At 36.5% G+C, this 26,118-nt stretch overlaps 1 protein-coding gene across 12 annotated transcripts in view; it reads left to right on the forward strand.

Annotated features, from left to right (window-relative positions):
• PCNX1 (pecanex 1) overlaps positions 1 to 26,118 on the forward strand; it is a 177,421-nt gene that overhangs the window by 14,668 nt on the left and 136,635 nt on the right. For all 12 annotated transcript variants that reach the window (XM_023628012.2, XM_023628016.2, XM_023628014.2 and 9 more), the window contains exon 2: positions 24,148 to 24,356. In XM_023628012.2, the coding sequence (XP_023483780.1) occupies positions 24,148 to 24,356 (209 nt within the window). The remainder of the gene's footprint in view (positions 1 to 24,147; positions 24,357 to 26,118) is intronic.

Here is a 26,118-nt window from a genome sequence, read left to right on the forward strand (position 1 = left end):
ACATTGAGTGAATCTTTATATCGAGAGAGAAAATGAATGAGAGAATGAGAAATTGATAGATAATAATGCAAGTTTCCTGAGAAGGCAAAATAGGTTTGTAGTCCAGAGAGCACAGGTAGTAATCGTCCTCAGAAAGAGGGAGGAGGTAAGGATGAATGCTGATGGAACAAGGGATAAACGACTGGTGATGGAAGTTGTGGTAGATCTTTTATGATTTCTGCAAGCTCCTTCAAATACAGAGTGAATGTTTTCTGCTGACACTGAGGGGGAGGTCAGGAGGACATTCACGTTTTGAGGGGGATCTCCAGAAGGTGAAATGCTATCCTAATTTTTGGAGAATGGGAAAATGAACTCACTAGCAAGGATGGTAGGATTGCCAGGTAATTTTGAGGGAACCTTTGAGGTTGGAGAGCATGAGTTCAGAGTGTTGAAGAGGACTGTTCAGGAGAGAAATTTGGGGTAAAATTTACTTGGAAGTTATCAGCTTTGTAGGGGATAATCCAAGCCAGAGAGTAGGTAAGATCTGGGGAGAACGTATGATTCATTAAAAATAAAATGGCTTGGGCAGAACTCCCAAGACCCAATAGCAGTTAAACGTCATCAAAGGAGACAAGAAAGGTAAGAGGAAAATGAAGAGAGGAGCCTGGTATAGGATCCAAGGAAAGAGAGTATTTTTGTAAAGAAGAAAATGGTCAAAAATGCCAAATGGACCCCCCAAAAGGTAGTACTAATTTAAATTTTCATCAACAGGATTGAGAGTTCTTGTCTTGCCGTGCCCACTCAACACTTTTTAAAATAGTGTGTTACCGTTGTGAATTTCTTATTCAGTGAAATGTTGAACAAAACTATTTCAGCAATATTCTGCTTTTGATAATAGGTGGAATTTCCCTTAAAGTACCTTTTTTTGTGTGGTGAGGAAGATTGGCCCTGAGCTAACATCTGTGCCAGTCTTCCTCTGCTTTGTATGTGGGACACCACCACAGCATGGCTTGGTAAGCAGTGTGTAGGTCTGCACCTGGGGTCTGAACCTGCAAACCCTGGGCTGCCCAAGCAGAGAGTATGAACTTAACCACTATACTACCAGGCCGGCCCCTTAAGAACTTTTTAATTCAAACTTTTCTTAGTGCAAATTAAGGATGTTTACCGCACTAACATATATCACATAAATTTTATCTGGTTTTTCCTATATTCTGTGTTCAGGTAATTTTCATAGCAGGTAACTGATAAACAAGCAAAAATGTTTCTTTAAGAGGAGGTTGATTGCTTCTCTCTCTTATTTAATCTGGGTTAAATCAAACCGTTTTCCTGTGTCTGTATAGCTGGGGAAGGCGGAGAATTGTTTTGTGGGTGGGCTGGGACACCTGGGACTCCTGGGAATAGTAACACTGGAATAGCACAGAGTGATGGCATGGGAAAGGGCAGATTACAGCAAATATTCTGTAGATTTTACTTCTGTAGCATATTGATGAATTTTACCAGATCTCAGTGAAATAAGTAGCTACTGATTCTGATTCCTTGGTTCCTCTGCCTGTCCCCCAAAAGGTTGATTAAATGCTTACTTTAGTAGAATTGTTAAACAGTTCAGACTTTCCTTCTCTTTCTTTATCGTTAGAACCTGGGGGTTGCATCTTTTGCAACTTGTACCGTTGGTGCTAGTCTCTGTTGCTTCTATTATGATAAGAAAAAAAAGAAAATCTAGGGAAAAGCAAGCCGTTTCCTTTTGAGGTTGTAAGGAAAAAAAAGTCCTATTCTGTGGAGCTTTGTACAAACCAAATAGAACCCTGGGTGCCAAGTGCCCTGAGAATCGGCGAGAAGATTAGTCACAGCTTTGAGAAGCTTGAATCACGTCTATCTGGCTGTTTTCCTTCTGCTACCCGTCTTCACTCCCAGTGCTGTCTAGACATAAACTAAACAGATCCAACCACCATAGTTGCCATCGTTAAAGCTTTATATTTTGAAATAATTTTATATTTACAGAAAAGTTGCAAAAATAGTAGAGTTCTTGTATACCCTTTGCCCAGCTTCCTCGAATATTAAAATCTTACGTAACCGTGGCACGTTTATCACAATGAGCTTAACATTGGTACAGTACTATTCATGAACTATGCACTTTATTTGCATTTCACCAGTTTTTCCTGTAGCATCCCTTTTCTGTTTCAGGATCCAATCCAGGATAATATACGTATTGCATTTAGTATCATCACCTTTAATGTGGTTTTCTTACTGTTTTCCTTTACCATACTGGGATTCGATTCTTTAGGAATTTTACAATTTATAACAATTTATCAAATTGTGTCTTTTAAGAAAAATTAGTACAAGATTTTATGTAGGTGATAGATACATTTTAGGTGTTCAAAAGAGGAGGATATTCTGAATGATTTTTAAATCATGCATTGACCATTAACCTATGTTAGGCTATTTTAAAATTGAGAAATCTTATATAGGAAGAACTGTATGAAATAAAATAATTCTAAAGATAAAAAAGACGTTAGACCTCATTCACAGCAGCATGGACACCAGTGTCTTAGCTTCCTATTTAATGCTGTTTTTCCTGATTTATAAATTAGAGGCTGTGAGACAAGTAACTATATTACCAGGTAGAATATGACTAATCCCTTATGTGTCATAAAGTGTTCAGGAATTGGAAGGAGGATGCCTTTATTTCCTAGAAGGCTTTATGCAGAGGAAGATTCATACATTCAAAACATTTACTATATGCCGTTATGTTATAGTGCCGTTATATAGGCACTATATGGTAAAGCCCTACGATGGGGGACCTTTATGAGTTTGTTGTTTGTGCTGAAACAGTATTTCCCATAATTTTCCCACCAGGCAAATGAATGTTTGTTCTGGGGAAAAGTCTGTTTCTTAAAAGAATGTATGTTCTTGGGTGTAGTGGTTTGCTCTGCTATCAAGTATTTTATTGTAATATATCCAACATGTTAAAGCTTTCTCAGTGAATTATTTTTTAACTTCTCAGAATATTATTTATGTCCACTGATCGTATGTTTCCGGTAAGTATCTAGAATGGTTAAAAGAAAGTACCATGTAAAAACAAACAGTTAGGAAAACCTCGGTAAACCAATTATCATTTGCACTAAGCAGTATTTTATTTTATTTATGCCACAATGTACATTACAAATGAAGCATCATGGATGATTTCCACAAGCATCACAGACCCTTAAGACAGAACCCACGTGAACTTTGCAGGGGCATAAAGTGGTTTGGTTTTTTTTTTTTGCGTTTTAGTAATCCTCAATTTAAAGGTTTTTTTTAAAGTGAGAATAAATATGGCTAATCTAAATAAAATTATATCATCAAAAAGTCTTACTTTTTTTCAGTCCTTTATACCACAGGAATATTGAAATATATAGTATGTGCTATTGAAGAATAAGCATAATCCCTATTTCTTAAGATTTTCAAATAAACAAGAAAGTTGAAAGAATAATACATAATTCCCCATATCTCCACCTAGATTCAACAATTCTGAACCTTTTAAAAAAATCATATTTGCTTCACCTGTATGCGAATGCATGATATGTGTCTATCCATTCTCTCACACACACACGCACACCTGATACATCATGACACTTCACCGTTAAATGCTGCAGGCTTCATCTCCTGCATAATCTTAACACCTTTATCACATTGAAGACAATTAATAATTCTAGTATCTAACATCTAGTTAATATTCAAATTTCCCCACTTATCCCCAAAATGTCATTTATAGCCAGTTTTTCCAAACTTGGGATCCAGTTAGAGTTTAGTCATTTCTTCCCCATCCAATTGACTTTTTTTTTTTTAAAGATTTTATTTTTTTTCCTTTTTCTCCCCAAAGCCCCCCGGTACATAGTTGTATATTCTTCGCTGTGGGTCCTTCTAGTTGTGGCATGTGGGACGCTGCCTCAGCATGGTTTGATGAGCAGTGTCATGTCCGCGCCCAGGATTCGAACCAACGAAACACTGGGCCGCCTACAGCGGAGCGCGCGAGCTTAACCACTCGGCCACGGGGCCAGCCCCACCATCCAATTGACTTTTAAAAAGTCTAGGCTAATTATCTTATGGAATATTCTATGTTGTGGATTGGTCTGATTGTGATGTCGTTTTTTTTCCTCTCTGTTCTCTGTAGTTCCTGTAAACTTAAACCTTGTTTTATTGTCCAAAGTTATAGTTCCTAGAATTCACAAATTTTAACATGATTTTTAGCCTGATTCGTGTTCTACTGCTAATTTCCCTTCCATTGTTGCTTTGCTGTGGGTTTGGTAATCTTATACAATTTACAGATGTTTATAGCGTCGTTTCTGTTCCCATCGTTGTGCGGTGTCAGTGTTATTCAGGCTGTCGCTGTGTATGTATTTTGCTTTCTTCCTTGTTAAAGACATATCCATAGGAAGAATAAGGAAAAGTCACAGTACCTAAAATCACCAAGTGCACCACATAGCTCTTCACGGCATTCTAGGTGTTGACACGTCGCTTCCAGCTAATTATAACTTGATGTGTTTCTGCTTACTAATAAGGGTGAGGAGAATTGAATTCTCTGTGGGATGATTTCAAACTACATGCCTTCCACTCTTCTGCTCGTTCTGACTCCCTGCTCATCTCTTTTCCTTCTCCTGTAGCAGCGTGCATATCACAACATAGATTGGAGTGAGGCTAATGGAGGGATAATCCTGAATCTGCCTTTTTTTTTTTTAAGGAAGTTATTCAGCAGCTTTGGAAGATTACTAGGAATCCTTTTTATATTCTTTACTACTGTCTGTCATGATACTCCACTTGAAAATCGCTGGCCTGTTGTGTGTGACACAGGCTTCCACACAGGTGATAGGTGGGACAGAGCTCTCATTACCTTTCTTTAAAAAAAAACAAAAAAAAAACCATCATCTAATAACGGGGAATTAACTTGCCTGAGGTCCTGTTTTGATCCACTGCAATAAATCAGTATCTGGGGGGAGATTCTGGGCATGTGTATTTTGAAAAACAACTCTCCCTAAATATACCAACAGAAAAAAGCCCGTAGGTGGTTCTGATGGACACCTCAAGTTACAGTCACCGCCTGGGAGGTCTGTCTGTTATTTGTGAATGTCGGAAAACAGCTTGTTGTTCTGGCAGAGGTGGGGGTTTAACTCATCTGCTTTTTTCAGCAGTCAATAAATTACTGAATAACTTTGATTCTGGCTACAGTGGAGACTTTTATGGTACTGATAATAGTAATGCTTATATAAGCACTTTTTACCCATTATAGTATATTCCTCAAGAATTTTACCCCCCAGTTAAAAAACCATTATTAAATTTTTTATCATAAAAATCATACTAGCTGTAGAAACTGTTCCAGGCAGTACTCAAGTATATATAGTCCAAAATAAAAGTATTTATAGTCCAAAATAAAAGCAAACAATACTGTGGTGCACATTTGTATGTGTAAGATTTTACTCATGGGAGTTTATAGCATAAGTTTCTTGAAAAGAAATTGCTAGTTCAAAGAGTAGGCACATTTAAAATTAAACTAGATGTTGTCAAATTACTCCTCAAAAAAGGTTATACCAGTTTATGTTCCCACCAGTGAACGAGAGGACCTGTTTCCTTTTGTTCTCACCAACGTTGGTTATTGTGGATCTTTCACTGTGGTAGTGTAAAGTGACATCTTGTTTTAATCTGTTTCCTTAATAATAAGTTCTTTCCATATTTTTAAATATGCTTAGTAGACATTTATGTCTATGTGTGAGGAAAGTTGGCCCTGAGCTAACATCTGTTGCCAATCTTCCTTTTTTTTTTTCTTGAGGAAGATTGTTGCTGAGCTAACATCTGTGCCAGTCTTCCTCTGTTTCATGTGGGATGCTGCCACAGTGTGGCCTGACGAGTGGTGGTAGGTCCACACCTGGGATCCGAACCTGCAAACCCTGGACTGCCGAAGCAGAGCACGAGAACTTAACCACCAGGCTGGCCCCTCTGTTTTTTCACTTTTAACTGCTTTTTGTATCCTTATCTCCTGTGTTTTCTTCTAGGAGTTTTATGATTTCGGGTCTTATATTTAAGTCTTTAATCCATTTTGAGTTAATTTTTGTGTATGGTTTATGATAGTGGTCCAGGTTCATTTCTTTGCATGTGGCTGTCCAGTTTTCCCCGCATCATTTATTGAAGAGACTGTCCTTTCCTCACTGTATATTCTTGGCTTCTTTGTTGTAAATTAATTGACCATATATGTGTGGGTTTATTTTTGGGCTCTCTATTCCTTTCCATTGATCTATGTGTCTATTTTTATGCCAGTACCATATGGTTTTGATTACTATAGCTTTGTAATCAGTTTGAAATCAGGGAGCGTTATTCCTCCAGCTTTGTTCTTCCTTAAGATCACTTAGGCTATTCGAAGTCTTTTGTGGTTTCATACAAATTTTAGGATTGTTCTGTTTGTGAAAACTGCCGTTAGAATTTTGATAGGGATTGCATTGAGTCTTTAGATTGCTTTGGGTAGTATGGGCGTTTTAACAGTATTAATTCTTCCAATCCATGAGCATGGGTTATCTTTCCATTTATTTGTGTCTGTAGTTTCTTTCATCAACGTCTTCTAGTTTCAGTGTACAGGTCTTTTACCTCCTTGGTTAAATTTATTTCTAGGTATTCTTTTTGATACAACTATAAATGAGATTGTTTTCTTAATTTCTCATTCTGATAATTTGTTATTAGTGTATAGAAACACAACAAATTTTTGTATATTGATTGTGTCTCTTGCAGCTTTACTGAGTGAATTTATTAGTTCCCATATTTTTTGGTGGAGTCTTTGGGGTTTTCTCTATATAGTATCATGTCATCTGCAAATAGTGACAGTTTTACTTATTTCTTTGCAATTTGCATACCTTTTCTTTCTTTTTCTTGCCTAATTGTTCTGGCTAGGACTTCTAATACTATGTTGAGTAAAAGTGGCTGGAGTAGGCATCTTTGTTTGGTTCCTGATCTTAGAGGAAAAGCTTTCAGCTTTTCACCATTGATTATGCTATTAGCTGTGGGCTTGTCATATATAGCCTTTATTATGTTGAGGTATGTTCCCTCTATACCCACTTTGTTGAGTTTTTTTAACCATAAATAGATATTGAATTTTGTCAAATGCTTTTTTCCCATCTATTGAGATGATCATGTGATTGTTGTCCTTTATTTTGTTGATGTGATGTATCACATTGATTGATTTGCAGATGTTGAACTAGCCTTGCATCCCTGGAATAAATCCCACTTGATCATGGTGTATGAGCCTTTTAATGTAGTATCAAATTCAGTTTGCTAATATTTTGTTGAGTATTTTTGCATCTATGTTCATCAGGGATATTGGCCTGTAATTTTCTCTTATTGTGGCATCCTTGTCTGGTTTTGGTGTCAGGGTAATGCTGGCCTTGTAAAATGAGTTTGGAAGTGTTCCTTTCTCTTCTGTTTTTTGGAAGAGTTTGAGAAGGATTGGTATTAATTCTTTAAATGTTTGATAGAATTCACCAGTCAAGCTGTCTGATCCTGGACTTTTGTTTGATGGGTTCAGTTTTTTTAATAGTTTCATAGTATTCCATTGTGTGGATGTATCATTTAACATGTTTTGTGCTGATAGACATTTAATTTGTTTGCAGCCTTTTGCTAACACAAACCATGCTTCAGTAAATAATTTGTACAAATGTCATCACACGTGTCCAAGTATGGTATTGAAATAAATTCTGAGAAATGAGATTGCCTGGTCAAAGGTAAAGCTTTTGTAACTTTGAAAGATACTGCCAAATTCCCCTCCAGAGGGGTTGTAGTACTCACTTTGCATGCCTGCAAGCAGTGTGTGAGAGTGCCATTTATGCTCATGTGTGCCACAGCCTCACATATTTTTGCTATTTTCGTAGGTAAAAAATAGTATCTTAGAGTGGTTTTAATTTCTGTTTCTCCTACTTTGAATGAAGTTGAGCAGCTTTCCTAAGTTAAGGGTCATTTTTCCCCCATTTTTCTATGAACTGTTCATGTGCTTTATCCATTTTCTACAAGGTTGTTTTTTATTGATTTCTAAGAGCTTTTATATAGTAAAGATATTAGTCCTTTGCCTTTAATGTAATTGCAAACTTCTGATTTATAGTTTAGCCCATTCGGAATTTATTTTGCTGTAAGCACTGTATCAGCATCTACTGAAAAAACCATTTTTGACAAGCAACTGTCCCAATCAAACTAATTTATTAAACAATCCCATCTTTTTCTCAGTGGTTTAAATGCTACCTTTTTCATAATCTGAGTTCCCACTGGAGTATTTGCATTTTCTGTTTTATCAATATGTCTGTTCTTACATGACTACTATATTTTTAACCCAAGTTTTATCTATTCATATATCTTTCTTTCGTAGTAGTAGTCTTGCCATGTTATTCTTTCTTCTCATTATTTTCCTGCCTTTCTTGCATGTTTATTCTTCCAATTTGTTAAGTTTCCCAGTGATGCTATTGAATTTTTTATTGAGTTTGTGGATTACTTTAGAGAAGGAAGTTTGACATCTTTATAAGATTGAATTAAGGTGATCATTTCTTTTAAAATGTCCTTCACTAGATTTTTTTTTTTAAGTTTTCTTTATGAGGGCTAGCTCCGTGACCTCATGGTTAAGTTTGGTGTGCTGCACTTCAGTGACCCAGGTTCAGTTCCCAGGTGTAGACCTGCACCATTCATCAGTGGCCATGCTGTGGCAGCAACCCACCTACAAAATAGAGGAAGATTGGCACAGATGTTAGCTCAGGGCAAATCTTCCTCAGCAAGAGAAAAAAGTTTTCTATGTTAACTTTCTACATTTTCTCCTAAGATTATTATTATTAGATTTTAGTTTGCTTTTTATTTTTTTGTGAAGATTGGCACCTGAACTAACATCTGTTGCCAGTCTTCTTCCTTTTTTTTTCTTCTTCTTCTCCCCAAAGCCCCCCAGTACATAGTTGTATATTCTAGTTGTAGGTCCTTCTGGTTGTGCTATATGGGACGGTGCCTCAGCATGGCTTGGTGAGCAGTGCCATGTCCGTGCCCAGGATCTGATCCAGTGAAACCCCAGACCACCAAAGTGGAGCACGCAAACTTAACCACTCGACTGCAGGGCTGGCCCCATAGATTTTATTTTCCTAACAGTGTAAATGGAACCATTTCTTCCACTGTCTTTCTTACTAGTTACTGCTTTTATGTTAGAAACCTGTTGATTTTTAAGAAATAAACTTATTTTAGAATAGTTTTATTTTTATAGAAAAGTTGCAAAGATAGTGCAGAGTGATCCCCTATATCCTGCTCTGATTTTCTCCTATTGTTAACGTCTTAGATTACCGTGGTACATTTGTCACAACCAATGAATCAATATTGATACATCATTATTAACTTAAAGTCCATACTGTATTCAGATTTCTTTGGGTTTTCCCTAATGTCCTTTTCCTGTTCCAGGATCCTATCCAAAACTGTTGATTTTAATTTATTAATTTTGTAACCAGACTATGGAATTAACTTATTCTAATAACTTTTCTATTTATTTTTAAAAGGATTTTCAGGTATGCAGTTAAATCTATAAATAACAATTTTAACTTCTTTCCAGTATGTATACTTTTTTCTGTTGTGTAATTGCTTTGCACGCTGAATATATGGGCAGCCTTGCCTTGTTCTCTATTTTAATAGAAATTCTAGTGTTTTACCATTAAGCACACTAAGATTTTGTTTGAAATATAGATTCTTTTTTCTTTACCATGTTATGGAAGTATTTCTCTATTTCTCAATGACTTTGTTCATTCACGGTCAGACTGATATTCGCCTCTGTGTGTTCTGAGGTCTCGCAGGTCCTACCTACCTCATCTGCTTTTTTATAGCTCATCTTTGGTTCCTCTGAACCTTTTCTACTGAGAGGTCTTTTTGTTTCCTCATCTTAGTTTTGTCACTACATTGCTTAAATGTTATTAAAAACGTCAAATAATTGTGCTGTTTTATGCTCATGTACCATCTACTTTCAAGTTTTCTCATTTGATCCTCCTCATAGCCCGTGAAAGCAGACACTGTTATTCCCATTTTACAGATGAGGAAGCAGAGGCTCCCAGAAACTAAATCACTGGCTCAGGCTTATGCAGATTGCCTCTGTCATTTCTTCCCTTTGACCTCTGGGCCACCACCATAGTACCATAGTCACCCTCCACCAACCTCCTCCACTCAGTCGCGTAAGACACTTTTCTGATTAATCTGCTCCTAAAAGCCTCCCTGTGATTGATTTGAGATGAGCTAAGTGTCCCCTGATACTTTTCAGTGTGCATTCTGAATCTGCAACTCTCAAAGCTGCCCTTCCCATCACCATCTAATTATATCCTTAATCTTGGCTTCCCTTCTTGACCAGCATATTCTGTGAATACAGTGGAAGCCCATTATAAAGCACAGTGCTCTCCCGGGGATTTCATTATGGTCCTCGCATATACTTAAAGTGAGACAGTTTGTCTCATCATTTTGGAGGGAGGGGTTAGTTAGCCTTGTTCTGTGGCATGTATTATAAATGGATTTTATTAAAATTTAATGTCCTTTCACTTATTGGTTTATGTGGGGTTCTTGCCCTGCTGTGTTTATATAAAATACTATTTCCTTCTTGCCACTTTTGCTGTTACACATGCTCCTTCACTCCAGCTACAGAGATGCAGCATTTGCAGGCTGCTTATATCCTGTCCATTCCAGTTTTTTATTAACAGAACCTGGAATAGTAGTCCTTGTGAATATGTAAATAGCAGCAAGAGAAGCAATTGTTACTACTTAGCTGCATCTCTGTACAGATAGAAACTTTTTTCGGGAGATTTTAACCTAACTTTGGCATAGTGGTGCTGTTGGTTTCTAGAGCATACAGGCTAGGGATGGTGCTAAACATCCTATAATGTGTAGGACAGCCACCTACAGCACAATTTTCTGGCCCAAAGTGTCAACAGTGCTGGGGCTGAGAGACTTTGCTCTAGAGTCTGCGTTCTCAATGGATGTGATGTCACCCTCAAGGGGGTGAAAATTAGTTCTTGAGGGGGTGATGGTGGTGGTGAAAAAATCTTTTTATGTATAAAGTACAGGTGCACATACAGTACATACAGATATACAGTGTATCTGTGGTGGTAAAGTTTCATGAGGGAGAGTGTTTAGAAAACCTACATTTTTATGTGTTTTTCTTTTTCTCTCATACTGCTACCACACTTAGAACACTTCTGACACCAAATGTGTGGGGGTTTTTTCCCCACACCAAGCGGTTCTCTGAGACAACAACTGTCCTACAGTTTAATTCACTTCTGACACTGTCTACCTAGAGATAGCGTTAGATCCCACAGGTTAAGGGCTCAGTCCCCCAAGACTGCCCCCCCCATTCAGATGTCAATCACAAGTTCAGGTTGTCACCTGTGCTTATGACTAATTAGCTATAAATCAGAGGTTCCCATGACCCCATCCTCAGCTTTGATTAAGTTGCTAGAGTGGCTCAGAGAACTCAGGAAAATAGTTTACTTACTGTTTACCAGTTTATTATAAAAGGATATGATAAAGGATACAGAGGAACATCCAACTGGAAGGGATGCAGAGGCCAAGGTATGTGGGAAGGGGTGCAGAGCTTCCATGCCCTCTCTGGGTGTGCCAACTCTCCAGGTCCTCCACCTGTTCACCACCCTGGAAACTCTCTGAACCCCATACTATTGGGATCTTTATAGTAGCTTCATCATGTAGGCATGATCAATTATTAACTCCATTTTCAGCCCTTCTTCCCTCTCTGGAGAATGGGGAGTGAGGTTGAAAATTCCAAGCTTCTAATGATTGCTTTGTCTTTCTGGTTATCAGCCCCCATCCGGGAGCCCACCAAGAGTCACGTCATTAGAACAAAAGACATTCTATCACCCAGGAAATTCCAAGGAATGTAGGTGTCAGGAACCAGAGTGAAGATCAAATATTAGAACAAAAGATGCTCCTCTTGCTCTTATCACTTAGAACATTCCAAGAATTTTAGGAGCTCTATGCCAGGAAGTAGGGTCAGAAACCAATATATATGTGTTTTCTATTATTTCACAGGGAGTGATGAGGAAAAAAATGTCTAAAAAGGCTTCTTAGGAGGATGAAAATGAGAAAAAAGTTGAGAAACACTGCCTTGGAGGGAGACTGTCTAGTGTAGTGGTTAAAAACAAGTCTTAACCACTGAAGTCAGACTAGATATAAATCCTTTTTCTACTACGTGGCGTATGACTTCATAGCCTCAGTTTTCATATCTGTAAAATGAACAGCAGTACTTTCTTCAAAGGGCTATGGTGAGATAATCCATTTAAAGCACCTGGTGCTTGGGAAAACACGAAATTGGTCATTCTTCTAAGAAGCTCAAGGAGAGAAGGGATCTTGTTTGTTGCAGTATTAGCATTCCTTAGGAGAGTATCTGGGACTTAATAGGTGTTAAATAAGTATATGTTGAATGAATGAATAAAGTGTTACTCACTGAGTTAAGTGTGTCAGAGTTGCCTTTATGGAAAATCAGGAAATGGTGGTCGTAAGACATGCTATACTCTCCTTTATTCTTTTTTTCTGTTACGCATCTTTCATATTTACCTCACCTTAAATCTAGTATGTAATGCATTACCTAATTTTCACATTTACTTTTAAAGGTAGAAGTGGATTATACAGCATGCAATACTGTCATTCTGTTTCAAGCAAATTGAGTGAGCTCAGGGCAAAAATGATGTATGGGTTCTGTTAATATACTTAGGAGAGCTAATATACTTTTGTAAATCTTGCTGATTCTCGTGTTAGGATCTCAGCTTGCAATTTATGCCACTGAATTTTAGTGAAACGTAAAAATGCAATCAAACAGTAACTTTTGAAAATGAGATGTTTTTCTGTGTATTAATATTTTATTTTAAATTATTTATACTTGATCCTCATGGTTTTGTCCTTTGACTTAATATTTTTGTTATTGAATTAAATTATTTTGATTTTTAAGCCTTAAATTTGAGCTATTATTATTAATTTTGTGCTTGTATGCTATATCTATAGGAGTATGGTTAGTAAGTGCAGGAAGAATCCCATTATTTTATATGTATTGGCTTATAAAATAATCTCACTGAATATATCCTGAACTGGCATTGTGTGAGGTACAGTAAAAAGATAATAAGCTAGGTGCTGTTCTTCAGAATTCGAGTCATGTTGACAGAGCTTTGTTAGTGAATTCCTGTTTTCACTTGTGATGAATCCTGAAAAATTGTTTCAATAGAATATATCAGAAACAAATGGAATAAAGAAATAGATCAAGCTATTTAAGTTGGGTTTTATGAGACAGCTTCCTGGTCCTTTTATTTACCATTTAGATGAATTGTTTTTATCAATTTACTGAGTTGTTTTTTATCAAATTACTTGGATTTACTTAGACTGATTAATAAAAGAGTGATTCATACACTGAAAAGTCACATTACTAATTTCCAAAGGGAGAGAGTAATCAAAATACTTGTTAGTGTAGGATAGCCCACTGTCTGTCCAGGATGTTTAGGTTTACTCAGAAAAATATATGCGGGCTGGCCCAGTGGCATAGTGGTTAAGTTCATGTGCTGCGCTTCAGCAGCCTAGGGTCTGTGGGTTCAGATCCCAGGTGTGGACCTACACACTGCTCATCAAGCCATGCTGTGGCGGCGTCCCACATACAAAATAGAGGAAGATTGGGCACAGATGTTAGCTCAGGGACAATCTTCCTCACCAAAAAAAAAAAAAAAAGAAAGAAAGAAAAAAGAAAAACATATGGGGGCTGGTCCTGTCACCGAGTGGTTAAGTTCACATGCTCTGCTTCGGTGGCCCAGGGTTTCATCGGTTCAGATGCTGGGCGTACACAGTACACATGGCACTGCTCATCAGGCCATGCTGAGGTAGCGTCCTGCATGGCACATCCAGAGGCACTCACAACTGGAATATAAAACTGTGTACTGGGGGACTTTGGGGAAAAGAAGGGGAAAAAAAAGATTGGCAACAGATGTTAGCTGAGGTGCCAATCTTAAGAAAAAAAAAAGCCTATGTAAATCATAACATTGATGCCTCTCAAGTTATGTTCTTATGCTTTCATTTGGGGAAGTTTTTGCTAAGAGAGTCCAGTCTCAGAAAATGCCATCTGGATAATATTGAAAGATGAATCTGTACCAGTCTCTTTATTTTAGACGCATAAATATCTCTACCTTTCTGTTTTTATTTGCTATTCTGACATATTTTAAAAACCAATTATAATTTACTATCAGTTATTTTTTTATTACACTTTAGATTGGCTACTGCTTGCTAGCCTGGGAATAGGTACTTTAATCTCATTAGAAAACCATTTCAGCATAAAGGATAGGATGGATTAGTTTTGGAAGGGATTCTTGTGAATCACTCATTCCATCTATATAATTTAGATTGTGGGGTAGTCGTATTTGGGGGCCTACCTCTTTGTTACCTTCATTTTTGATAAATTTTCAGAGCTTCAATGTGCTATGTTTATTGACAAATTCTTCTAGACAGGAATTGTTTGGATACCCTTTTGGAATTATGTGACAGTTGACTTTTGCCTCCCATTTGTTGTCTGTACTAATCTGAAGATGGTTATGGAAGCTGAGGGAAAGCTCTGCTCTTCAAGTACACTTGAGTCTTTCCCCTGACTGTCTTGTTCTTGTTTCGTTTCATTCTATCTCTAGTCCGCTGTATTGGTATATATACTTTAATATAAGGCTAGATTCCCCTCCCCCAGCTATCCCTCAGCAGAGTCACCATATTATCTGGGTCATTAAAAAGTCTCTTATGTTACCTGCTGCTTGCTCAGTTACTTTTTCCCCAAATTGCATTATTATGTTTTCGACAACACTGGCTTGGTTTTTTAAAAAGTCGTAAAAAATTTAACATCAATATAATAACTGTTGCTAAGGTTATAACTTCATAATTTGCAAGTGTTAAATGTCAAGATAATAAATTAGTAAAAATTAAGTTAAAAGCAATATGTTATTAGGTTATGGAGCTAGGAATATGCGTTTATGAGATGAATGAAAAAAGAACAGTTGTTTTGATGAAATGCAAGTGGTATCGTGATAAACAGAATTTCCAATAATAGGATGATATGTACATTCCAAAAGTATTGTAACTTAAACGGTAGAAACGATCTGTCCTGAAATGATGTTGATGTGCTATGTAAGCCTCTGTTAGATAACTCATAATGGCTTTTGTGATGATGAGCGCTCTGTTGCTAGAGATATATGTGAGTGTATTGAACAAAATTGTTTCATGAAATAGGAGAGTAGAAAAATAGTATATATAAATATGTTTTACATAACATTTTAGCTATCAATACATTAACTTTCACCAAAATTTATAGATTCAAATTGTCTAAAAGCGTTTGTTTTCTTGCTGGGAAAAATAAAAGTATGGGAAAATTCTTGAAAGTGTATAATCCTGTCTTCTCATGTGTTTTAAGCTGCCCATCTCCATCTCCTAGTACATCTATGTTGATGATGAATTGTATGTACTATATTACTGTGGCCCCTTTTCAGCTGGGTAATATGTAATAAATTTTGAATGTTGCCTCCCTAAGAAGAGCATTCTACTATAGCTAAAAATGTAAATACAAATATATGTTTTAGAATGACGTGAATATAAGATGCAAATATAAGCAGATAAAGGTAATATCTAGTATTTTTAGTGATTCTATTTGTATTAGAATATTTATTATGTAGAAAAAATTCAAACTTCTGCAGAAATTTGAGTAGGATTAAGTTCACTTATAAACCAGTTGCCTTTGGAGAAAATGTATTCTGAGTTTGTTAGGGAGGTTCCCAGCTGGCCCTCTGAAATAAATTTGACTCTTTTGTGTAGTTGGATTTATGGAAAATTTTATATATATATATATATACACACATATATATATATATTTTTTTTTCCTATGAGAGAGTTTGCCTGGGTCTCAGCATTTGGAGTACTTTTCTCCTTTTCCCCTGCAACCCCATCCTCTGAAAGGAAACATCTACCTGGAATGCTTTACCCTAACCCCCGAAGGAGACTGTGGCAAGAGGCCGAGTCCCTAGGGCCGTGCTTGTGATGTGAGGCGAGGGCCTTTTCTGAGTCCTCTGGGGCAGCCTGCATATGAAAACTGTAAGACTTAAAAACAGTCATTTTCTTTCTGATCTAACCTCCCCCCTTACCCCTAATTAACAGTCATTTTCTATAACTTAGGGGCAATATATGGTTACTAAGCCCTTCTCCCCTTTTCCCCCAACATTCTCTCTGTTTGCCAGAAATGAAAGGTGGTACAGATATGGAACTGAATTCTGCACAATGTCAGAATTAGCTTATCCATTTATCCCTTTTGTGAATAAGCCAAAAGGCATCTTCCATTAGGACGAGTAAGTACAGGTATTCCCTCCAGCTTCAGGTATGCTGGTAGAAAAGCTAGAACCCAGGGCCAGTTGGCTATCTCAGTAGAGCTTTACAAAAAATAATTCTCCCCGTCCGTCATTTGTACCCATCGAAAATAGCCATAGGACTGACTGATTTGGGGGCAGACTATGGGAAGAAGGCAGCACTCCTTGGTGTTAAAACCGTTCTAGTTTTTCTTCTGAAAAAGTGTTAAGAAAAGTTAGTCCAGATACTATTGATGGATGGGATTTATAATTTAGGGCAGGGTTAGTGTCTGTGGGTTTTTCGCCCCGCCTGGGGCATAAGGCATACTGCTTTTAAATTCTGCTCATTTTTTTCTTCACGCACCAGACACCTTTTTTGCTATCATTTAGTTTTTAGTCCCTTTTCTACAACAGATCGGCAGAGCAGACGGAACTCTAAAGCTAAGAAAAATTTAAGTTCAGTTTTTCTTTCTAAATGTGCTAGTGGTTGTTTCCCTTTTAGCTCACTAGAAGAACCAATTACTTTTAAAGATCCTAAATCACACAAGGAGAGAAGCATGCACTTGAAAAGAATGATCTGAATGAATTTAGTGTTTTGAACTTGGAAACAAAACTATTACTCCATTTTTTCTTATAACTGGATATTGAACTATAGGGTATCATAAGGCAGCACAGAAAGGCCTCAGGAGAAGGACAATTGTATTTATTAGTTATAAATTTATAGCTAAACATTTTGAGGAAAAATGTCTAATTTAAGGAGATATTATGTAGAAATGTGACCTTCTGGGTATCTATATGTATTTTGAAAGGCTAACCTAATTTTTTCTTTTTACTTTGTATGATTCCCCTACAATTAATCTGCTTTTTTAGAGAGAAAGTGAGATACAGTTTTCATGTTTGTGTTTCTTTAAAAATTTTCCTTTATAGTATTGACAGGCCCTCTGCCTCCTAGTCCCTGGTTAGTTGTCTGTCATGAAACTTTATCTGCTAGCCACAGGGGAGAATTGTTCACTTGAGTTTGTTTTTGTTTTTGTTTTGAGGAAGATTAGCCCTGAGCTAACATCTCCTGCCAATCCTCCTCTTTTCGCTGAGGAAGACTGGCCCTGAGCTAACATCCGTGTCCATCTTCCTCTACTTTATATGTGGGATGCCTACTACAGCACGGCGTGCCAAGTGGTGCCATGTCCACACCCGGGATCCGAACTGGCAGACCTCAGGCCACCGAAGTGGAATGTGCGCGCTTAACCTCTGTGCCACCAGGCCGGCCCCCTCACTTGAGTTTTTGAAATGAACTGTAAGATAAGAAGGTTACATCCTGACTGTGATAATTCTAGTATGACCATTTCTGTGATTCCAAGTGGCTTTCTCAAGAGTTCTGTCAGAAATATATTTGGCATCTTGAATAGCTTGAAGCTATCACTCCTGGCTGAAATATCACAATTTATGGTAAGGAGAAACTAGGAATTTAAGAAGACTAAACTGGTATAAATGGCTTAGTCTCTCAGTTTGTTTCTCAATATTTGATTTTCTTTCCTCACTGGAGAGAAGACAAAGTGAAATATCCATTTCACTTTTTTTTAAGTTGTAGTGAAAAGCACATAACATAAAAGTTAGCACTTTAACACATTTTAAGCATACTGTTCAGTAGTGTTAAGTATATTCACATTGTTTTGCAATCCACAACTTTTTCCTCCTGCAAAACTGAAACTCTACTCATTTAACAATTCCTCATTTCTCCCTCCCGCCAGCCCCTGTGACAACTGCCGTCGTGCTTTCTATTTCTGCGAATTTGACTGCTTTAGATACCTCATATAAATGGAATCATCCAGTATTTTGTCTTTTTGTGACTGACTTATTTCACTTAGCATAGTGCCCTCAAGGTTCATCCATACTGTAGCATGTGACAGGATTTCCTTCCTTTTTAAGGCTGAATAATATTCCGTTATATGCATAGGCCACATTTTGTCTATCCATTCATCCACTGATGGACGTTTGCATTGCTTTCACCTCTTGGCTATTGTGCATAATGCTGCTGTGAACATGGGTGTGCAAATATCTCTGCGATCCTGCTTCTCATTCTTTTGGATAAATACCCAGAAGTGGGATTGCTAGGTCATGTGATAATTCTATTTTTAATTTTTTGAGGAACTGCTATACTGTTTTCACCGAGGATTGCACCATTTTACATTCCCGTCAATAGTGCACAAAGGTTTCAATTGCTCCACATCCTTGCCAACACTTGTTATTTTCTGGTTTTTCCTTCCTTTTTATTTATTTAATTTTTTCATTGACAGTAGCTGTCCTAATGGTTATGTGGTGATATTTCATTGTAGTTTTGATTTGCATTTCTAGCCATCTAACTCTTAAGAGGGACGATCTTATTAAAAGTATCTAATGCAGTTCTTGGTAAGGATTATCACAGTTTTGGGGTCTGTATTTGATCTGAATATCTAGAGCTGTCTGGCGGCCATTAACACTTCCTGCCATTCACAGGGATGTGTAATTGTTAAGATTTTTTTTTTAACTTTTTGCAAATAAGGAATGGGGTGAGAAACTGCCTTGATGTGGAACTTGACCTATTGCCAAGTCATCCATTATTGAGATGAATATAGATGATGTCTTTGTAAAAGATGAAAGCGAATATACCTTTTTTCTCATATGAAAGCCTTTTTATCACTATTAAAATTTTAGCTTTTTTTTCCTAATTATAAAAGAAGTACATACTCATTACCAGGAAATGAAGAAAATACAGTAAAGCATAAGTTTACATTTAGAGTATAATACATAGTGTATTTGTATAGTTTATGTTGCTGCCTGTAACCATAATTTTCACTGTCATATTCCTTTGGTACAGTCTATGTTTTCCATTTTCCTGTTGATTTTCACTTGCGTTTCCCCCCCATTTTCTTTGTAAAAATCCTATAGTGCTGCATGTACGAGAGTTTCCCTCAGTTTTGTGTTTATGAGAAGAATGGCTGAAGCTTGGGTGATGTATCTATTGATTTATATTTCTATCTGCAGTTTATAAGAGTTCTGTTTCTCCGTACTTAATTTTTGTCTGTTTCCTTAATTTTTTTCCATGGATATGGATGTTAAATGATATTTTGTTGTGGTTTTATTTATTTGTATTTTTCTTATTACTGATGAAGGTGGACGTGTTTCCATTGGCTATTTATATTTCCTTTCCTGTGTGAGATCTGTCTGTTGTCCTTTATTTTCATTGGGTTTTTTTGCCTCTTTGTTATTGATTTCCAAGAAATTCTTTATAATATATTAATTCTTTATATTATGTATATACATATACATATCTAAATATATACATATATATAGTAATATGTGTTTTAATGTGTCTCCTGGTTTGTAGCTTCTCTTTTCAGTTAATTTATAGTGTCTCTTAATAAATAGAAGTCCTTAATTTTAATTCATCAGCCCTTTATAGTCTGTGCTTTGAGAATCATGCTTTAAAATAATCTTCCATTCTAAAATCGTAAAGATATTCTTTTATATTTCTTCTAAAAGTCTTAAAGTTTTGCTCTTTACGTTAAAGTCTTTAATCCATCTGTCAGTTTAAGAAATTAAGATGTGATGAATCTTTACTTAAAATATACAGTTCACATGTTTGCTTGAATGCCCATTAAGGCTGTGGTGCCGAAAGTTTCATAAACATTGCCTTAAATAATGAGGTAGTTGCAATAGTGGAAAAAACAAGCATACATGATCTCTAGCATTAATGATGGCTATTTTAAGGGATTTGTTAAAAAAAGTTTTTCGCAGCCTTGGCCTCAGTTGTGGGTGATGTCTGCCATTTGGTTAACCTTCAAGTTACAGACTGCTGATTTCTGACTGAACTGGTCTGAATACTAGAGTATGACTACATAAGAAGCAAATCTCAAAAATCAAAAAGTTAACGTCTCATAGCATAATAGAACAGAAAAATATCCAGCTTGTCTGTTTTAATGTCATGACCTTTGATGCATAAGATGTGTAAGATAGATGTGTAAGCCATATAAGAAGAGGACTTGAGCCTGTGATGACTCTGCAGGCCTTTATCTTGAGCTTGCAATGCTGTGACCTTTCTGGTTATTTAGTGAGGGCCTTGTGGTAACCAGTATTGCCCCACCTTCGTTCTCTACTGTGCACTGTCTGTGATGTCCTTGGAAAGAAGGAAAACCAGCCTTTTTATTAAAGCAATTTATAAGTAGAGATGGATGTTTACGTGAAGATAAAATAGATCGACTTTTCTTACCAGAGGGCAGTTAATGTGCTTGGTTGCATCAGCATTAACTTGAGGATGACATCTACAATGAAATATTATAACTTTCAAAGATGAAATACGTCCTTTTGGAAATACTAGTAACTTTTTAAATCATTGTTGTGAAACATAATTAACCATAAGTACTTGCCAAAAGAATTCAAAGTAAATGTTTTAATTTAGAATTGGATGGTTGAATGGGATACAAAAATTATTTTTAACAGAAAGGTAAACAATTTTATTTTATAAAAGTTTTTTTCTTCAGAAAAAAACCTACTTTCCCATCAGATGCTGCTTGTTGATAGATAGGATTCTGAATGTCTCTGAAAATCTTTCTTTGAAAACACAGTATTGATATATCTAATTTAATAACATTTAAAAGCAAATAGTAAATACCACTTGGTTTGCCCTTTTGGTATATAATCCATACCACTGAAGCATAGGTGACCTAACTGGTTTCTAGGTTTTTGGTGTTTGATTTCAGGAGACCACTGAAACCATTTAAAATTTTCTTATAATATTAGTGAAGCAAAGTTACAGGGAGGGTTTAGGATCCATTTATGAGCAATACCAATATTGTCAGCTGCGCTGGGATCAGCTGAGAGTCCCATGAAGTAATGCAAGTAGAGAACAAGTTTAATCGGAGTCACGGAACAGCGCAAGGTGTGTCCGTGCACTTTACCCTCTTTGGGAAAAGAGAAACGGCACAGCCGTCCTCTGTCACTAGAAACCTCAGCACAACCACTGGCAGGGCTTCAGCATTTAAACCACATAGTGTGAAATAAGTGGGTCACTTTTGTAGTTTGAGTAGAAAATTCAAGTTTTAATCATCTGATACTGGTTTCCGCTATGAAATGGTCACTTAAGTATTTATTTTATTTTCAGTCTTTTCAGTGTTCAGTGTCTTAAAGAAAGAAATTTTGTACTTTATAGATCTTGTACATTTTAGTGTAGTTTTACATTCAGTTATCTATTACTCTTAGCAATATAATAGTAGCTAGAAAGAATTTATTTAGATCTACATTAAGCATTCATAATCTTTGATTCTTTTTGTAGAGGCAAATATGGTAGCCATTCAATATTTAGTCGTCTCTTTTATCTTTTCCCATTTGGAGGGACCCTTAACATTTCCATTGAATTTGTCTACCACTTGGAATAATAATAGTGAAGTTGTTCTCTGTGTATCCACTTAATTAATATAATGAATCGTTTTAATCTTAATGTGGACTGTGGTGGATAATGAGGGAACTCTGACTCATTTTTCATTGACATTTTACGTTTGAAAATGGGATTGGTATTGCGGTATGTAGTAAAACATGCAGTGACACAGGCATGTGAGACCTTGCTTACTTTTGTCATTAAGATGTTGTTGAGATGAGTGATCCTGGCTAAGTCATTCAAAGTTAGGAGGTCTCAGTTTCCTGTCTGGAAATGAGGGTGTTGAACTAAACCATCTCCAGGAATTTTAGTTCTTATGTGAACAACTATGGTAACCAGCGTCATGCAGAACTGTTGTAAATACTCTAAGCAGTATGTCTGTTTATGTGTGTGTTTATGAAATTTTTGTCAATTTGAGTATGTTTGTGTGTTTTCTACTCTGAAAAGGTTATTCAGGGCACTTTTTTTTTTTGCAGTGAATGTTAGATTTGTTCACGCTGTAAATTAAACAACTTAGAATTTTAAATTCAACTCTTTACAAATTGAACACATTTTAACAGTCGTTTTTAAGAAGTTTGGTTTTTTTATATAGCCTAAAATCCCTTTAATTTAATTGCATTTATAAATTTAGCATTCATTTTTAAGTACTTAAATTATCTGACAATCTTTCCAAGTGCTTAACTCTTCTAAACCTGATATTTATGGATTTTTGTAAAATTTTAAATCCACTTTTCAACTTAAAATTATAAGCCTAAATCAGTTATTCATTAACATTTAAAATTGGAATCACAGGTTTGATTTTTTAGATACACTAATATGAAGGGCTTCTTAATCCAAGTATGTAGAACACCAGATACTTACCTATTATGCCCCCACACCCAGCTTGAAGGTATTAAACTGTGTGCTTGATTTACCTTTTTTCGCCCCTTCCAATTCCAGCCCACACTCTTTCCCTCTCTCTGCCTCCCAAACAACTTTTTTTTTTTAACTTGTATCATCTGTGTTCTAAATCTGCCTTGTGTGCCAGGACATTTTCAATTTCGTCATCTCAAGCAGTTTGAGGTTACCTTTCCAAGCAGATTTGGAGCCATGTTGTCAGATGCCTGAGGTTTAGTCTTATGAGACTTGCAGAATCTGGAGTATGGACATCGAGATTGATTTTTTTTCATGAAAGTAGACATAAGTTGAGCCTAGGGGTTTTTTTTGTTTTTGTTTTTTGAGGAAGATTAGCCCTGAACTAACATCGCCTGCCAATCCCCCTTTTTGCTGAGGAAGACTGGCCCTGAGATAACATCTGTGCTCATCTTCCTCTACTTTATATGTGGGACGCCTACCACAGCATGGCTTGCCATGTGGTGCCATGTCCACACCCTGGATCTGAACCAGCGAACCGCGGGCCGCCAAAGCAGAGCGTGTGCACTTAGCCGCTGTGCCACCAGGCCAGCCCAGGTTGAGCCTAGTTTTATGGTCTCTGCCAACAGTGACTCTGAGGCCATGCCTTCCAAGTGAGGTGGTCTCCAAGCCCTGGGACTCAAGTCCACATCACCGAATCCTCAAGTCTGATGGGTCTGCAGTCTCAGCCCAGGATATTTCAATTAATCTATTTATTGCCTGATTCTGTTCTCTATTCTTTTATTCTTTTTATTTGGCAGACTAAAATTTTTAAGTATTTTAAAATCTGTTTGCATTTTTCATGTCTCCCATGTCTTATCTGGTTTTACAGTCACAAGTCTAAAGTTATTCTCCTGACAGTTTTAACTTGCAATTTTCTAGAACACAAAGAATGTTTATATCCTTATAAAAGTTACAGAGAGCACATAAACAGGAGTTATGTATGTTTGGATCACAACCCTGTCTTATTCACTTATTATGTAATGTGATACCTTAGCTCTCCAATTGTATTATAAGCTTTTTTGGCATTGACTTTATATCAGTGCTGTCCAATGGAAATGTAATACCAGCCACATATGTAATTTAAAATTTTCTAGTGGCCATATTAAAAATACGCAAAAAGAAACAGATGAAGTTAATTTTAATAATATGTTTTATTTAACCCAGTATAATCTAAATGTTATTTCAACACATAATCAATGTAAAAATTATTGAGATTTTTTGTTCTTTGTTTCATACTGAGTCTTCACAGTCCAGTGTTACTTTATTCTTGGTGCGCATCTCAGTTCAGACTGCCGGCGTTGCAGGTGCTCAGTCGGCCGTCTAGCTAGGGGCTACTGTACTGAACAGCGCTGTCTTAGACTTCTGCCACTTAGTGCTAGTAACATCGTTGTTGCTTTATGTGTGACATGTACATGTTTACTGTTTTAGTTACATATTTCTCTAATTGAATAAAATATAAAATGTTTTAAAATGCTTATCTTTATGTTTTTTCTCTTAAAGGCCCTTCCTTCTTCCATGATTATAGTAGCAGTTTATTGTCCTGTGATAGCTGCTGTTTTCATTGTTCTGAAGATGGTCAACTATCGACTCCACAGAGCACTTGATGCTGGAGAAATTGTAGATAGGAACGCAAACGAGTTCACAGATCAGCGAGCCAAAGTGGAACAAGGCAACTCTTCAACTAGGAGAAAAGACAGCAATGGACCAAGGTGAGAAAACCCATGTCCCTCAGTTTGTAATGACGTAGATCTTGCATGTGTACAATGATGGTGTTACTGTGTTGTGTCCTGTTTATGTGGTTTTAAGTGGTGGATCCTACCACTATAGATAGGGTGACAAGTACAGATTGTCGCATTAGGTCACAGCAAAGCTAACTGGCATGTCTTGGGGATTAAATCACTATACTTGGCCTTATTACTAAATAATGTGTTAGAACAATGACAGTTATATATAATTGTATAGTAGTTACTTACACCAAACATCAAAACCAATGAAAGACAGTTTAAAGAAATAATAAAGCATGGCTTATAAATCTTAGCATTTATATTTTATTTATACATATAAATAAAATGTAAGTATATCTTAAGCAAATTGTGATAACATTTTACTTGACATTTGTAATCTACATTTTTTGTTTAATCTATTGTAAATATTTTTCAATTTTATATTCTCACCTTAGAAACGTAGCTCTTCCTCCCTGTGTCTTCGCCTGACTGACTTCTTAGGGTTCCGCTCTGTGGGTCACCTCCTCCTGGAGGCTTTCTTTCAGGTCCCAGCTCAGGTATTCCCCCTACTGCTCTCAGTCACATTCTGTCGCATTACCTGGCCCTCACCCACTTTCTCTTTTTGACAGGGATTTACTTTTTTATAGTCAAAAGTTGGTGACTTTATAGAAATAACAGATACCACTAATACAACATTTGAAAAACAGTTACTATATGAGCACTTGACATAAATAAGCTCATTCAGTCCTCACAACACTTCTGTGAGGTGGGTGCTGTTGTTAGCCTGACGTCCAGACGTGGAAGCTGTACGTGCGGACAGGGGAGAAGCGTCAGGTCATCCAGGCAGCCAGGCTCCGGCCGTTACCACTGCGCCACGCTTCCACTCCGTACGACGTGAAATATTTCAGGTAGCAACGTAGAAATAATGTCACGAAAAGTGGGTACTCATCTGTTAAGACAGGGAATGTTTCTGTATATTTTCCAGTACATTGAAAGCCTTTGTTTATCCTTTTTTAGTTACATTTTCTCCATCCCTAACATGATTACCCTGTTTGTTCATTGAACAGATATTTTACCCTTGTAATAATTTTGTTCATAGCATTAATTAGTATCTGAAATTATCTTACTTAATCCTTTGTTTGCATTTGTAAACTTCTTGAAGGCAGGGGCCTTGTTTTTCTTATAAAGTGTTATATTCCCATGTTTTAAAACAGTGTCTGGCACTGATAGGTACTCGGAATATTTGAAGTAGGGAAAACGTTTTTTCTGTGATATTATTTTTAATGCGTGCACAGTATTCCATTCTGTGGACATACCATAATTTATCTTGTTTTTAGTTATTTCAGTTATTGTCAAATTTAAATTTAAATATTCCATCACTGTGATGTTTAAATTTTAAATGACTAAATTTTTAATCAACGTAGCAGAAGTAGAATTACTAGAAAACTATACCCATTTTTAAGTTTTTCAATATATGTTGCCAATTTCCAAGGATTTTTACCTTTTAATTACTGTGACCAGCAGTTTGAGGGCTTCTTTTTTTGCACTTTTAGCAATGCTGAGTATTTAGTATTTTCACAAACTGGTAGATATCTTGTTTAATTTTTCAGTTTTTGGATTACTAGTGAAATGGAGGTATTTTTCTTGTGTTGTTGCCATTTATGTTTGTTACTTTGTGAATTGTGTATTTTTCTATTGATGGTTAGTTTTTTGCTATTGATTTGGAGAAGATATTTATTTATGAAGG

This window comes from Equus caballus, chromosome 24, assembly GCF_041296265.1.
Source record: "Equus caballus isolate H_3958 breed thoroughbred chromosome 24, TB-T2T, whole genome shotgun sequence".
Classification (NCBI taxonomy): domain Eukaryota; kingdom Metazoa; phylum Chordata; class Mammalia; order Perissodactyla; family Equidae; genus Equus; species Equus caballus.